Below are 14,417 nucleotides of genomic sequence, written 5' to 3'. Positions count from 1 at the left end.
CTGCTAGTCTCCGTGGACAGGGCAATGCATTCTATTACTAAACCCTGGCTATAGCCGTGGGACCTGCTAGTCTCAGTGGACAGGACAATGCATTCTGTTATTAAACCCTGGCTATAGCCGTGGGACCTGCTAGTCTCAGTGGACAGGACAATGCATTCTGTTATTAAACCCTGGCTGTAGCCGTGGGACCTGCTAGTCTCAGTGGACAGGACAATGCATTCTATCATTAAACCCTGGCTGTAGCCGTGGGACCTGCTAGTCTCAGTGGACAGGACAATGCATTCTATTACTAAACCCTGGCTATAGCCGTGGGACCTGCTAGTCTCAGTGGACAGGACAATGCATTCTATCATCAAACCCTGGCTGTAGCCGTGGGACCTGCTAGTCTCAGTGGACAGGACAATGCATTCTATTACTAAACCCTGGCTGTAGCCGTGGGACCTGCTAGTCTCAGTGGACAGGACAATGCATTCTATCATCAAACCCTGGCTGTAGCCGTGGGACCTGCTAGTCTCCGTGGACAGGGCAATGCATTCTATTACTAAACCCTGGCTGTAGCCGTGGGACCTGCTAGTCTCCGTGGACAGGGCAATGCATTCTATCATTAAACCCTGGCTATAGCCGTGGGACCTGCTAGTCTCTGTGGACAGGACAATGCATTCTATTATTAAACCCTGGCTGTAGCCGTGGGACCTGCTAGTCTCAGTGGACAGGACAATGCATTCTATTACTAAACCCTGGCTATAGCCGTGGGACCTGCTAGTCTCAGTGGACAGGACAATGCATTCTATTACTAAACCCTGGCTGTAGCCGTGGGACCTGCTAGTGTCAGTGGACAGGACAATGCATTCTATTACTAAACCCTGGCTATAGCCGTGGGACCTGCTAGTCTCAGTGGACAGGACAATGCATTCTGTTATTAAACCCTGGCTGTAGCCGTGGGACCTGCTAGTCTCAGTGGACAGGACAATGCATTCTATTACTAAACCCTGGCTATAGCCGTGGGACCTGCTAGTCTCAGTGGACAGGACAATGCATTCTATTATTAAACCCTGGCTGTAGCCGTGGGACCTGCTAGTCTCAGTGGACAGGACAATGCATTCTGTTATTAAACCCTGGCTGTAGCCGTGGGACCTGCTAGTCTCAGTGGACAGGACAATGCATTCTATTACTAAACCCTGGCTATAGCCGTGGGACCTGCTAGTCTCAGTGGACAGGACAATGCATTCTATTACTAAACCCTGGCTATAGCCGTGGGACCTGCTAGTCTCAGTGGACAGGACAATGCATTCTGTTATTAAACCCTGGCTGTAGCCGTGGGACCTGCTAGTCTCAGTGGACAGGACAATGCATTCTATTACTAAACCCTGGCTATAGCCGTGGGACCTGCTAGTCTCCGTGGACAGGACAATGCATTCTATTACTAAACCCTGGCTGTAGCCGTGGGACCTGCTAGTCTCTGTGGACAGGGCAATGCATTCTATCATTAAACCCTGGCTATAGCCGTGGGACCTGCTAGTCTCAGTGGACAGGACAATGCATTCTATTACTAAACCCTGGCTATAGCCGTGGGACCTGCTAGTCTCAGTGGACAGGACAATGCATTCTATTACTAAACCCTGGCTATAGCCGTGGGACCTGCTAGTCTCTGTGGACAGGACAATACATTATTTCTGTGTTTGCTGTGCTGCATGTTAGAAGATTGAAGGATCTAATGTAGTATAAGCACCATGGCTTTCAACTGATGGGTACGACATGTATGCTGCCTGGCTGGAATTGTGTGTCCCTATAGCAGGAACCCAGACGGATTAATTTCCCTGTTGCGCCCTACTGCACAGCAGCACTTTTCATGTCCTGGCAGCCCTACCTGTCACAGTCCGTGGGCTTTTAATCATGTTTGTCAGAAGAGTGGTCACCTTATTAACTCAATGCACAGCTTGTCACAGCGGTAAGTGCACCCTACTAATCATCCCTCTGTCTAAAGGCAGGAATCACTCTCACTAATCCCATAATGCTATCCTGCATGCTTCACTGAAAGCATACCGGGATAGGGCTCTGGAAAATCCTTACTGGTTTAAGTTAAAATAATAAATACAATAATCCCCAAAGAAGTGAGGAATCAATCTCATGAAACGCGTCGGACAGGTGCACAGACATTGAACAAAGTGTCAGAGAGATACGGAGATCTCTAGAAAACAGGGATTCCCATGAGAGCCCCTGCTAGGAGATGCATCTACCTCCGTCCTGGGATTGTTTTATGACGGAGCACTAGCTGCTTTTGACACGCACAGTAATTAGGAGTATAGTTTGTTTCTGTGTTGCTTTAATATAGTATTAAATGGTTTCACTTTTTGCAAATCTATGCATTTTATAGTATTGCTACTCCCATCACACTCGGCCAGCCCTTCCTAAGGCTGTTGGGAGGGAGTGACCCCAGCACTTCCTGTGTCCTTGTATCTGTCTTCGTTGAGTAACCAAGATTTTCTTAAACTAGCATCTCCGGAATCGGCATTAATTTCTACGTGCGGAGAGTTAGCATGACGGATTATTTTAATAGAAAGTTATGTGCGGACAGTAGAAAGCTTTATGGAGCACATGACTGGTGATATGCCTTTCTTTAATGTCTGTTTATGATGAAACACTGTCTGTCTCCAGCTGCAGTGGACGAGGGCTGTGTCTGCTAAGTCTAATGTTTTGTCTATGTGGCATCTAGAAGTGGCACTTGTCTGTTTTCTGCCCCCAGGTCTGTTGTGCGTCTTGCTGCCAGTCTGTTGTATAAAACTGTCGATAGCCTGGCTCCATCTATAACTAATGTCTTAGTTCAGGGGAAGCAGGTAAGTGGCCGAGATACAGAGGGTAAGCTCTATCTGTACCTGTGATCTGACTGCAGCCATTTTAAACCCCTCTCAGCGGCGCCCCCACTGATTCTGAAAGAGTTAGGGCTGTGATGTGTTAGGAAATGAGAGATTAGACTAGCTGTGATTATTATACAAAGCACACCCCTCTATATATTCCCGTTAGATCGCATATTACGTGGGTGGACAAACTGGGATATTACACATTAGTATGATGACAAAGGCAGATGTATTAACAGGACAACCTGCTGTTAATTTACACACTGTATAATCCGTGTGCGTTCAAATAATAAATAAAATAAGATTCACGTTCACTTTTTATGTTTTTCTGGAGTTTTTCCTTTTAGCACCAAATTATTCTGATCTGGACAATTTCTGTCTTTTCACAAATTTGTTGCTTCCAAGATATATGAAAAAAAGGTGCCTTTTCTTTCCGATACATTTTTCAACCTCTGTTAGATTGGCGAGTTCACGGTGACCTGCATTCACTGCTTTTTATCCTAATAATTGGTAGTCTTTAGTCCTCTATTCTTGCAAGTTTTTTGTTTTGTTCTTTCAGTTGTTTGCAGTTAAATCATGAAAATTAAATAATAAAAAGTAGCAGAAAGATTGTTTAGGTGCATTACAGAAAATAAAGCAAACCACACTTATTAGAAATCCCCCTCCCGAGGCTGTTATAGCCTTATTAAATAGTCGACCCATTTTCCCTCTGGCTTAATGTATCTCATTAAGCTGATACACCTGTTACCTGCAGTAGTCCAGCTAGTTCTAACTGTGCAGTAACTTGCATTGCCTCTCACTGACACCTGCCGCGCATGCTGCTTGGCCATCTAACCGCATGCGTTCTGCTAATTTCCTCCTTGCTGTGATCCTGCCATACAATGCCTCGTACACTAAACCTCTCCATCTTTAGGTGACGCTGGGTGTTTTTGGACATGAAGAAGCAGTTATTTCCAATCCCCTGTCCCCCGGGGTGATTAAAGATATAATTTATAGTAAGTGCAGCCCATACGACGAGCGAGAGGCCGTCCTGCAACAAGAACTTGTCATCCATATTGGCTGGATCATTTCAAACACACCGGAGCTCTTCAGCGGCATGTTAAAAATACGCGTCGGGTGAGTTGGTTTCCCGCCCTCCCCAAATAAACTGGTCCCAAGGAATATTACTGTGACATCATCTGGCAGCAGATTCCTAATGTGATTTTATAAACCATCTTGTGGGGATATTTATGGGATAGTAAACAGTTGAGAATTGCCCACTATTTCAATTCTCAGATCCCAAAGATTGTTATCGTGTAAGTGAAATGTATTCCATATAAATAAAAATCACAATTTGTTATAAAAATAGATACAATTTATTGTGACAATTTAAATAATATGTAACATGCGTGACAATAATCAATGAAAATTCAGTATAACATGGTATGCAATTAATGGCAATACATTCCAATGGCTAACACAGCCAATTGTCAAGACAATGATTTATAATGGGCTTCACAGAGAAACGAAAGTTTCACGCAGAGAAAGCTTCCAGCGAATAGCCATAAAAACTTTAGCTGACAGTTAGAATAACCCTTTCAATGCTGGTTAGACCTCCTAGGTAATTAAGCCTATTCTCATGTGATTTTAAATAAAATAACATTTAAACCAGCATTAGTCATTTCCTGGAACCATCCAATAAGAGAAATCTATCAAATTCTATAAGCAGAATTTTAACTTGCCTAAACAGATATTTTATCTTATTTTAGAGCAAATCAATACACCTGGATAAATATCACGATATGCTAACATGTGATATGTCACATAAATACATACTTATTCTAATTCCATCTGCAGCATGGAATGGTTATAAATATATACTTCTTAATTAACGAAGATTTCTAAATATCGAAATCTGATCGTGATTTATCCAGTCATATATCATGCTATTAGAAAATTTTAATTAATTTAGATTAATTAAATGAAGCCAGTATAATTACCAGTTGAGTAGATATTTTCATCAGATTAGTAGGTATTCTCAGGAATTTGAATGTCATGGGTCTCTTTCTCCTGACTTAGCCTGCTTCCAACTCTTTGCCCCCGACTGCTCTCTCTGCATACCCTTCTCTTCCCTTTGTCTTAACTTTTTAAAGGAAAATGATAGACCAATAGAAACACTGGAGGTGTGGTTACCTTCCAGATAACAATTTAAGTATTTGGTCTATAGAGGGCAGTCTCGTCCCACTAAACATTCCTATCCAGGAAAGAGTTAACTTTTCCTGGTGGCTATTTTGACGTCATTTACCTTATCTTTATGGTTATTTATAATTTAAGTTTTCTGTCATTTCAAAGAGTTTATTTGGGCTCTCTTCAGACTGTGTCTGGAAAATTCTGCTATAATTTCTAATATGACAGTTATAACTAAGTATGACCCCTAAACTTACAATGGGACGTTATACAATATCGAAAGTAAAATTACATTATTTAATCTTCTCTGTCATAAATGTCTGGGTTTAGGATTAATTATATTCCATTAGCATTTAGACATTCGGTCCATCCCCTGTTCTTATCACTTGATTTGTATATACAAACATTCCTAAGCTCTTGCAAAGTGGTTAGTTTTACAGAAAGGATAGAAATTTCGTGTCTCTTTGTTAACTTGAAAATAACAAAATTGAGTCTGGTCTGTTCAGAGTGACTCAGGCAATATACACTTTTAATTTCTATCATAGCACAATATGTCTGCCGATATAAATACCCTGACAATCTCCACCATATACATTCCCAAAATGTAGCCGTAAGATATGAAAGCTGTCTGATCCCTGATCTCTCCAGCTTTTAGTAAAACATTTCCTTCATACTGTGTACGAGACGCAGTCCCAATCCCTCGCCCATTAACTCACTGTAACTTTTACAAGGTATTTCTGAAAGCTGTAGGGTATAAATATAGGAAATACACATGGTCACCGTTGGGTATTTTTATATGACGGCCAATGTCCCTGGTTGGTAGGTTTTCTATTGCACTCTCCACCAAGATAAGTTTAATTTTAAGCCTCTTTATTGATCAATGATTGGCTGTTCTTATTGGAATACATCAGGTGGCTGACCGGCACATTCTAGTTGAGATGGGAACTTAAGAGGTGACTGGCCACAAATACCTGCAGTGCATATTTTATCCCCTAATTTCCAGTTCTACAATCAGACTCACACCGGGCACCAACCTATTTCTGCATTTTTTGCATTCACAGTTTTGTATATTTTAGTCATTCTGCATGTTAGCCACGCCTCCTCTGTCCGGTATTACTTTCTTCCTGCCAAGTTCCCTTCACAAGCCATTCTTGGGTCATACAATGTCACCACGAACCACTACTTAGCCTCCCTACACACCAGCATCATCAGTGAGAGACGTGGGAAGAGCTGGGGCCCAACCTTCACTAGACCAGAACGAGAGGCTCCTGATTCATCAAGTTACCGTAAAAATTCTTAGTGTATTGAGCCACGTACAGCGTTGAGCACCCAGTTACGATCACACCTTCTCAGTGCACCGTAACAGTGGTTGTATTTCTAGTGTGACCACTCAGCGGTTTATATGAAGGATGTATGTATCCTGCCAGTACAGACCATTCCAGTATCTCCAAGCTGTAGGTAAAGATATATTTATCGTTTGATATAGCTGTTTCCTGTATATAGTCATCCAGTATAGATTAGATCTTTATATATTTATCACTTCAGTACTGCTTTCCACTATATAGACTTTCTGTTAAGATATATTTAATCTGACTGTGAATATATTAGTAAAATAAATCATTCCTTTCTATGTTAACGTGACTCCATGCAGGTGGATTGTCCACGCCATGCGCTACGAGCTGCAGATCCGTGGTGGCGATAAACCAGGGAAGGATATTTATCAGCTGTCACCCAGTGAAATAAAATGTCTCCTGCTAGACATACTGCAGCCTCAGCAGTCAGGCAGGTGAGTGCTGTGCTGTGCGTGGGCTGCAATGGGTCCTGGCTGCTATTTACATACAGGGGTTGGGGCAGGTGAGTGCTGTGCGTGGGCTGGAATGGGTCCTGGCTGCCATTTACATACAGTGGTTGGGGCAGGTGTGTGCTGTGCTGTGCGTGGGCTGGAATGGGTCCTGGCTGCTATTTACATACAGCGGTCGGGGCAGGTGAGTGCTGTGCGTGGGCTGGAATGGGTCCTGGCTGCTATTTACATGCAGCGGTCGGGGCAGGTGAGTGCTGTGCGTGGGCTTAATAAACATGGCCATTGTTTGATGGGGCGGTTCTTTCTGCAGTGGGTTTAGGCTGCACTGTACATACCACATGCTATATCTCTCAGTAAACTCAGTAGATATCATTTATAATAACTGGTTTCCTTAGATGTTGGCTGAACCGAAGGCAGATAGATGGATCTCTGAATCGAAATCCTGCTGGATTCTACGACCGAGTGTGGCAGATTCTGGAGAGAACACCTAGTGGCATCATTGTTGCAGAGAAGTTCCTTCCTCAGGTAAATGGACGGTGAATGCTTGGCCTTGATATGCTGCAATCGATTATCTGCATACATTGTAAAGGCAGCTCGTGGCAGATGGTTGTGTTTCTAACCAGGATCCAACCTCTCCTTTAACAGCAGCCCACCCTGTCCGATATGACCATGTATGAGATGAACTTCTCGCTGCTTGTGGAAGACATGTTACAGAACATCGCTCAGCCAGAGTACCGGCAGATCGTGGTGGAGGTAATGATTATTAATCCTGCGCTAGCTTTAAATGATAAAATCACATTAACTAAATAACCTGGATCGTGACTGTAAATGACATATGTAACTGATCTCTAGTGCAAACAGCGCTACTCCTGATCTCTCTTTGTAATTTGTATTTTATTGGAGTTTGACATCTCAACAAAATTACATCGGCATCGTAGTATATCGAAAAGAACATATCAACATGTTAACAGGTTGTCAGTTATTCACTGTGGCATCGTCTGTGTGGAACGTATCTCTATTCGTAGCCATCGACTGGTGGTTTAAGGATATGTAGCCATCGACTGGTGGTTTAAGGATATGTAAGCCTTACTAAACACTGACAAACATGCTAACTGCATATCAAGCAACAGCATAATGTGTCTATTGATGTATCCATGTGTTGTAGGCTTATGGGGTTGCGTAGTGTGGGGTGTTTGATATCTGGTCACCTTTCCGGGTGGGGGTGGGGGAAGGGGTCACCCGGGGCGGCCGCTGCTTTCCAGATTCGGAATGTGGGAAGTAGTGTGCCTGTGTCCTTGCCGCCTTTAATGCCTATCTTGGCCATCAGTCTCTGTACATATGGCAGTAGGTCATCCCCTCCGACAGTTTCCAGGATGCCTCGAAGACGGACATTCCGCTTCCTGTGTCTCGCTTCCAGCGCCGTGACGGTTCTGGTGAGACTTTGGACCTGTTGTGTGAGGTCTTGTATTTGGTCTTGGGTTACTTGCAGGGTGTGATCCCTTGCACCTTCTCTGCCTTCCACCTCAGTGATTCGTGTCTGGAGGGCCCCCATCTCCTTCCGAGTTTCTTTGAGGTCTGCTTTCCACACCTCCCTCATCTCCTGCAGTAGGTCCCTAATGTCTCTCTTTGTCACCGGAGATGAGTCTGACTCTGAGTCCCGCTGGGCCCCCGTCTGAGACGAGGTGAGGCTCTCTCCGTCATCTGAAGAGTCCTCTAAGGCCGCCTCCTCGCTGCGAGCCTCCAGCGCTATCATGGTTGGAGTCGGCGGTGTAGGCCTCTCGAATGAGAGCTTGTCAACTTGTCTGTATGCCTCTGGTGGGAGGATTTTTTTAGGTTTTCGCCCCATTGCAGTCTCTGGGGTGAGAGCGTGCTTTTGGTCCATGATTTGGAGTCGGGTTACCCTATTTGGCATTTCTTTTCCTGGCTTCTGTACGAAGCCCCACATTCACATTTCTGGTTCGTTTGCTGGTCGCCCCCCGAACCCCTTCTGGTCTCTTTTACATGATCAACCATAACAGGACACAGCTACATTGCCACTGCATGGAATGGATGCCATCTGTTGTTACTTCGTCCTATATATTGTGTTTGAAAGGTATCGTCACTCTGCTCCTATATATCGTGTGTGAATGCAATAGTTACCTATATTGTGTGTATGGGATTGCCACTCTGCTCCTGTATATTGTGTGTGTGAATGGGATTGTTAATTTGCTCCTATATATTGTTTGTGTGTGTGTGTATGGGATAGTCACCGATGTATTGTGTGTGTGTGTGTGAGAGAGAGAGAGAATGTGAATGTAATAGTCACACTGCTCCTATATATAGTGTGTGTGTGTGTGTGTGTGTGTGTGTGTATGGGATAGTCACCTATATATTGTGTGTGTGTGTGTGTGTGTGTGTGTGTGAGAATGTGAATGTAATAGTGACACTGCTCCTATATATATATTGTGTGTGTGTGTGTATGGGATAGTCACCTATATATTGTGTGTGTGTGTGTGTGTGTGTGTGTGTGTGTGTGTGTGTGTGTGTGTGTGTGTGTGTGTGAGAGAGAGAATGTGAATGTAATAGTGACACTGCTCCTATATATATTGTGTGTGTGTGTGTGTGTGTGTATGGGATAGTCACCTATATATTGTGTGTGTGTGTGTGTGTGTGTGTGTGTATGGGATAGTCACCTATATATTGTGTGTGTGTGTGTGTGTGTGTGTGAGAGAATGTGAATGTAATAGTGACACTGCTCCTATATATTGTGTGTGTGTGTGTGTGTGTGTGTATGTATGTATGTGTATGGGATAGTCACCTTTATATTGTGTGTGTGTGTGAATGGGATTGTTACTCTGCTCCTATATATATTGTGTATGTGTGAATGGGATTGTCACTCTGCTCCTGTATTGTGTGCAGGAATGGGATTGTCACTATGCTCCTGTATTGTGTGCGGGAATGGGATTGTCACAGTCTCATATATTCTGTGCGGGAATGGGACTATCACTGTGCTTCTGTATATTGTGTGCGGGAATGGGATTGTCACTCTGCTCCTGTATTGTATGCGGGCATGGGATTGTCACTCTGCTCCTGTATTGTGTGCGAGAATGGGATTGTCACTCTGCTCCTGTATTGTGTGCTGGAATGGGATTGTCACTCTGCTCCTGTATTGTGTGCGGGAATGGGATTGTCACTCTGCTGCTGTATTGTGTGCGGGAATGGGATTGTCACTCTACTACTGTAGATTGTGTTTGTGTATATGTGAACTACAATAACCATGCACACATACCAGGCTAGTAACTTGTCACTGGATAATAGGTATTAAAAGGGATAAATCTCTGTTTTATTCTGTCCTGTTGCAGCTCCTGATGATTGTGTCTGTTATCCTGGAGAGAAACCCGGAGTTTGAATTCCCGGATAAAGTGGATTTAGACAAACTGGTAAAAGAGGCATTTAATGATTATGCGCAGGACCAGAGCCACCATGGTGCAGATAAACAGGTGAGCCGTGGGTGAGCGTTCTGTCAATGTCACAGTAACCACAGCCAAGTAATGAGATAAAAATCACGTTCAATTAGTCGCCCTATCAGATCTGTGTGATTGGCTGCAATAATAATAGCATGTTATAACAGATCGTGTACTGGGAGCACGGTACAGATAGGCTGTTAATAGAGATTAGGGAGAGATATGTATGTGTGCCTTTCGTTTGGGGGGGGCAAGGCCCACAGGGCGGAGACCAATTTCTAAACTTCAACAATGACTTTAAAAAGTTACAATTTATTTACAATCTTATGAAAGAGATGTACAGAAAGGGTTACTCCGAGCACCATAACCACTGCAAGCCCGTATTATAGCAGATCACTGCTGGGCCTCCTATTACTGGAACGCAATATTACAATTATTTATATAGCACCAACATATTATAGAGAGCTGTACAATATGTAGACAAGACAAACATGTAATTCTCAGAAAACCTGTTTGGAATACGGGAAAGTAGGGGAAGAGGGCTGCGCCCAACTAAGCGTACAATGTGTATAGAGAGAAACAGACGCTGGGATTATAGCAAATACAGTGATTATAGTCTCTGACTAAACTAGAGCTTTCCTCTCTCCCGCCCCCCCCCCAGAATGACATGACAGCCTTCTACAACACCCCCCCACTCGGAAAGCGAGGGACCTGCAGCTATCTGACGAAGGCCGTGATGAATATGCTTCTGGAAGCCGAAGTGAAGCCAAGCGGCGAAGACCCCTGCAACATCTGCTGATCGTCCTCCCTGCAAACAATGGCCCAGCCATTTCAACAAGCTCCGCTATATCGTATTTAATGGTTATAGATTAAAATACTCGCCTGCTATCCAATAATGGCAAACTGTTTACAGATAATCACAGCCCAGCCTGTGACGCTAATAGCGACTCACCCCAGCAGTGGAAAATTGACTGAAAGCATCGATAGTTATTGAATGTTCCGTGGAGTCCTTTAGCAGTAGGGGGCAAGGATTGTCATTTCACCTTAGAGTAATAATACAGATTAATAAGGAATGTTTTACAAAGAATATTTAAGCAGTTCTTTTTTTTCTCTTTTTGCAAAGGAGAGTATTAACTCTTTATGCCCAGTGCATTGAGAAGCCATTGGAATGGGCTTCCCTTTAGCACTCAGAGGGTTAAGATTTGGTTGTTTTTTGTTGACCAGTCTATTATAACCCAGATTTGCAACTAATTTTGGCTATTTTGCAAATTCAATGTTTAAATTATTACGGAGTAAATAAACCCCTAAGGTCTTGGTACGGTTTATAATAAGAACTTGGCGGATGGCCTCATACCTTTTCACTCGTGAGACAGGCTGCTATACTACTTAAAGGGGAGGGATGGGGGTTTGGGGGGTGTGTGTGTGTGTGTGTGTAAATGGAAAGATAGAAAAAAGGTTTTGTTTTTATAACATTGCAAAGAAATGCTTTGTGAGATGGGTCATATTTAGCTGTACTTTGGGGGCAGGTATTGTCCCCCCTCCCTCCACTATTACAGAGCTCAGAGCTTGCAGTAAAGCTATGCAGGTTGGCAGGCCATGCTCTGTGCCCACTGTCAGCTGGCATAGGCGTGAGGAGCAGCTTGGGCACCATATTACAGCAGTGTGTTGTGTGATAGAATAAATGTTAGAGTATGACAGGGGATGGAAGGACAGAATTACATGCTGCATGTGATTACCGCAGTGAGCAGGTTAAATCAGTTTCCTTGCCTAGTGATTGCTAAATACAATGATTTTGCCTGAAATCACTCTGTTCATTCTCAAAATGTTGTTTTTTAGATTTCTATTTTTATGGTATGTGACAAGACTAAAATAAAGAGTGATTAAACATTACTCCTGCCTGGTTTGATTTAATGTTAAATCTCTGTGCTGGGTGGGCTATTACCTGGCTAATAACAGGTTAAATACATGCCTGGTATTAGTGGTAGACCCTTTCATTACCACTCTAACACACAGCCTCTTACTTGCTACCCCTGGTTGGATCACATGCTTTATGAGGGCAGTGAAGGGGTTACAGACTAACATTTATTCTGTCCCCAGAACTACACAACGGTGTATTCCCTGCAATTGCACATTTCAGGCCTGTATAGCCGAGTAGGGCCATATCTCACGTTCAGCTTCTTTGGTCTAAGTTGTACGTGCAGACTACTGCAGATAACCTTCTTTTAAAACCTTCCTAATCACAAAACACCAGATACAATCTCAAAACCGCCAATAATACCTAGGCTGGCGGAAACCTGGGCTTGTACGCACCTCGTCATTAAATAAAGTTCACTGTCCAAGACCTGCGTGAAAGGATTCTTCATTTATTGACGAGCACTGAAAGGATTGTGGATTCAGCGCCAGACGCCACCCGACAGAATGCATCCTCTCACTCCGTGATTGATGTACGAAGGGCTTTTTATCTGAGCTCGGCTGACGTTCGTGATGGGGAATGTTTGCCATGAATATATTTCACGCTTGCTAATGAATGGAAACCTTTTTATACGCAGACTTTCAATGTCTGACGGCGCTGAGCTCCCGAAACTCTTAATCGTACTTAAAGCCAGAAAATAATATTCTGCAATAAAAAGAAACCAACCCGTTTAAAGGCAAGGAACATTTATGGTTTAGGTAGTTTTTAGTAGAGTAAATTATACCCGATCCATTCAGCTAGCACGGTGTGTGTGTGTGTGTGTGTATATATACATACATATTATATTGTAGCGCAGCTCCTACCAGTTATACATTTAATGTACCGTTAGTAATTCTTCATATTCACAAATATAGGGATCAGGCATTTTCTCGCTGCTTTACAGCGCTTTGGTATATGTTTCTGGTATGATGAATGTATTTTCTGGTACAGCTTGGAAACCCACACAAGGAGTGACCAACGTGGGCATAGTCTGACACATGGTATAAATCTCTGGGCCAGGTAGACAAGGAATCCAGGAGAAGTAATCAATGCCAGATTGAATACAAGAGACAGGTTCTTCACCTACCTGAGTATAATGGACGTTACATTTCATTCTAACACATGACCTCTGGCTGAATGTGCAGTGCTAGACTATTCCCTCATTTTGTGACATACACCAGCCACTGTAATGGGTTTCCATACTAAACATAGCTTGTGAAGTGTGAGCGGTGGGGGCATTCTGTGAACCCAAACAGCTGCCCTCATCGATAAACAGAGGGACACAAGAGGAGAAAGAACTGACTCATCACAACTTTCATCTCTCCTGACTCTCTGCCACAGGCGTGAGTGGCAGGGGTCCCCAGTCTGCACACTCTAATTACAGCTCTCGGTCTGAGTAGAGTGACATTTTACAGCAGCCCAGGGATCAGAGACCGAAAATGTCATTTTAACATGTTCCGGAGACGGAGATCTGAAACATCTCCAGCAGATGGGTCACTTTTAAAAACCCTACACATTAACAGTTGGTGAATTATCAGAGATAAGGAACACACAAACCCAATATATACCCAGAGTTTATCATCCAAGCAACAGACTGGGCAAATCGTACCGACAGCTGGGGATTTCAGGAGAGAAAGGTTAGAGGGTCCAAGGGCTGAGGAAGATTAAACGGAGTTATCAGTGTTATAAAGGATTTACTGTAAAAACAACTGCGATGAGTCAAAAAAAAAAAAAAGATAAACTTTGTTTCCATACAACGACCCGGCAACGTGAGTATGAGATAATGGATCCCAGTAAATGACAATCTGTTCCAAGAGTAAAATAAAATGGAACTTACTTCAATACCCTCATAAGCACTCTGTCCCGCCAACCCAAATGCCTATTTCACACTTTTAATGCACACCTTCGCCCTGTTGCTCCCCCTCCTCCTATCACCCTGTCTGCCTCAAACTTTGCAACTCACTTCACTGAGAAGATTTCTACAATCAGGGAAGAGATCTCTAATCTCTCTCCCTCCCCTTCCAATTCATCACCCAACCCCACTCACTCCACTACTCTATGCTCATTCACACCTACTACAGCAGAAGAGGTTTCTGCTCTGCTCCGGTCCTCCCGCCCCACCACCTGTTCCCTTGATCCTATTCCCTCATATCTCATCCGCACTCAGTCTCTTCCTCTCACTAAATGTTATTAATCTCTCC

At 43.5% G+C, this 14,417-nt stretch overlaps 1 protein-coding gene and 1 long non-coding RNA gene across 5 annotated transcripts in view; both read left to right on the top strand.

Moving 5' to 3' along the window:
• Positions 1 to 11,234, top strand: part of PHKB (phosphorylase kinase regulatory subunit beta) — a 200,210-nt gene extending 188,976 nt beyond the window's left edge. For 3 of the 4 annotated variants that reach the window (XM_063437844.1, XM_063437843.1, XM_063437841.1), the window contains 7 exons: positions 2,744 to 2,834; positions 3,769 to 3,971; positions 6,673 to 6,807; positions 7,218 to 7,347; positions 7,468 to 7,575; positions 10,164 to 10,301; positions 10,927 to 11,234. In XM_063437844.1, coding sequence (XP_063293914.1) covers positions 2,744 to 2,834; positions 3,769 to 3,971; positions 6,673 to 6,807; positions 7,218 to 7,347; positions 7,468 to 7,575; positions 10,164 to 10,301; positions 10,927 to 11,064 — 943 coding nt within the window. In that variant the 3' untranslated portion in view covers positions 11,065 to 11,234. The remainder of the gene's footprint in view (positions 1 to 2,743; positions 2,835 to 3,768; positions 3,972 to 6,672; positions 6,808 to 7,217; positions 7,348 to 7,467; positions 7,576 to 10,163; positions 10,302 to 10,926) is intronic. The other variant, XM_063437842.1, reaches the window with a different exon arrangement.
• Position 11,235: 1 nt separating this feature from the next.
• Positions 11,236 to 12,155, top strand: LOC134578798 (uncharacterized). Its single transcript, XR_010086131.1, has 2 exons — positions 11,236 to 11,473; positions 11,505 to 12,155. It is a non-coding gene; the product is annotated as an uncharacterized LOC134578798 (long non-coding RNA).
• The last annotated feature ends 2,262 nt before the right edge of the window (positions 12,156 to 14,417 follow it).

Source organism: Pelobates fuscus, chromosome 12, assembly GCF_036172605.1.
Source record: "Pelobates fuscus isolate aPelFus1 chromosome 12, aPelFus1.pri, whole genome shotgun sequence".
NCBI classification, from domain to species: Eukaryota; Metazoa; Chordata; class Amphibia; order Anura; family Pelobatidae; genus Pelobates; species Pelobates fuscus.
The sequence above is the reverse complement of the archived record's forward strand: the minus strand, read 5'-3'. Positions and strand labels throughout refer to the sequence as shown.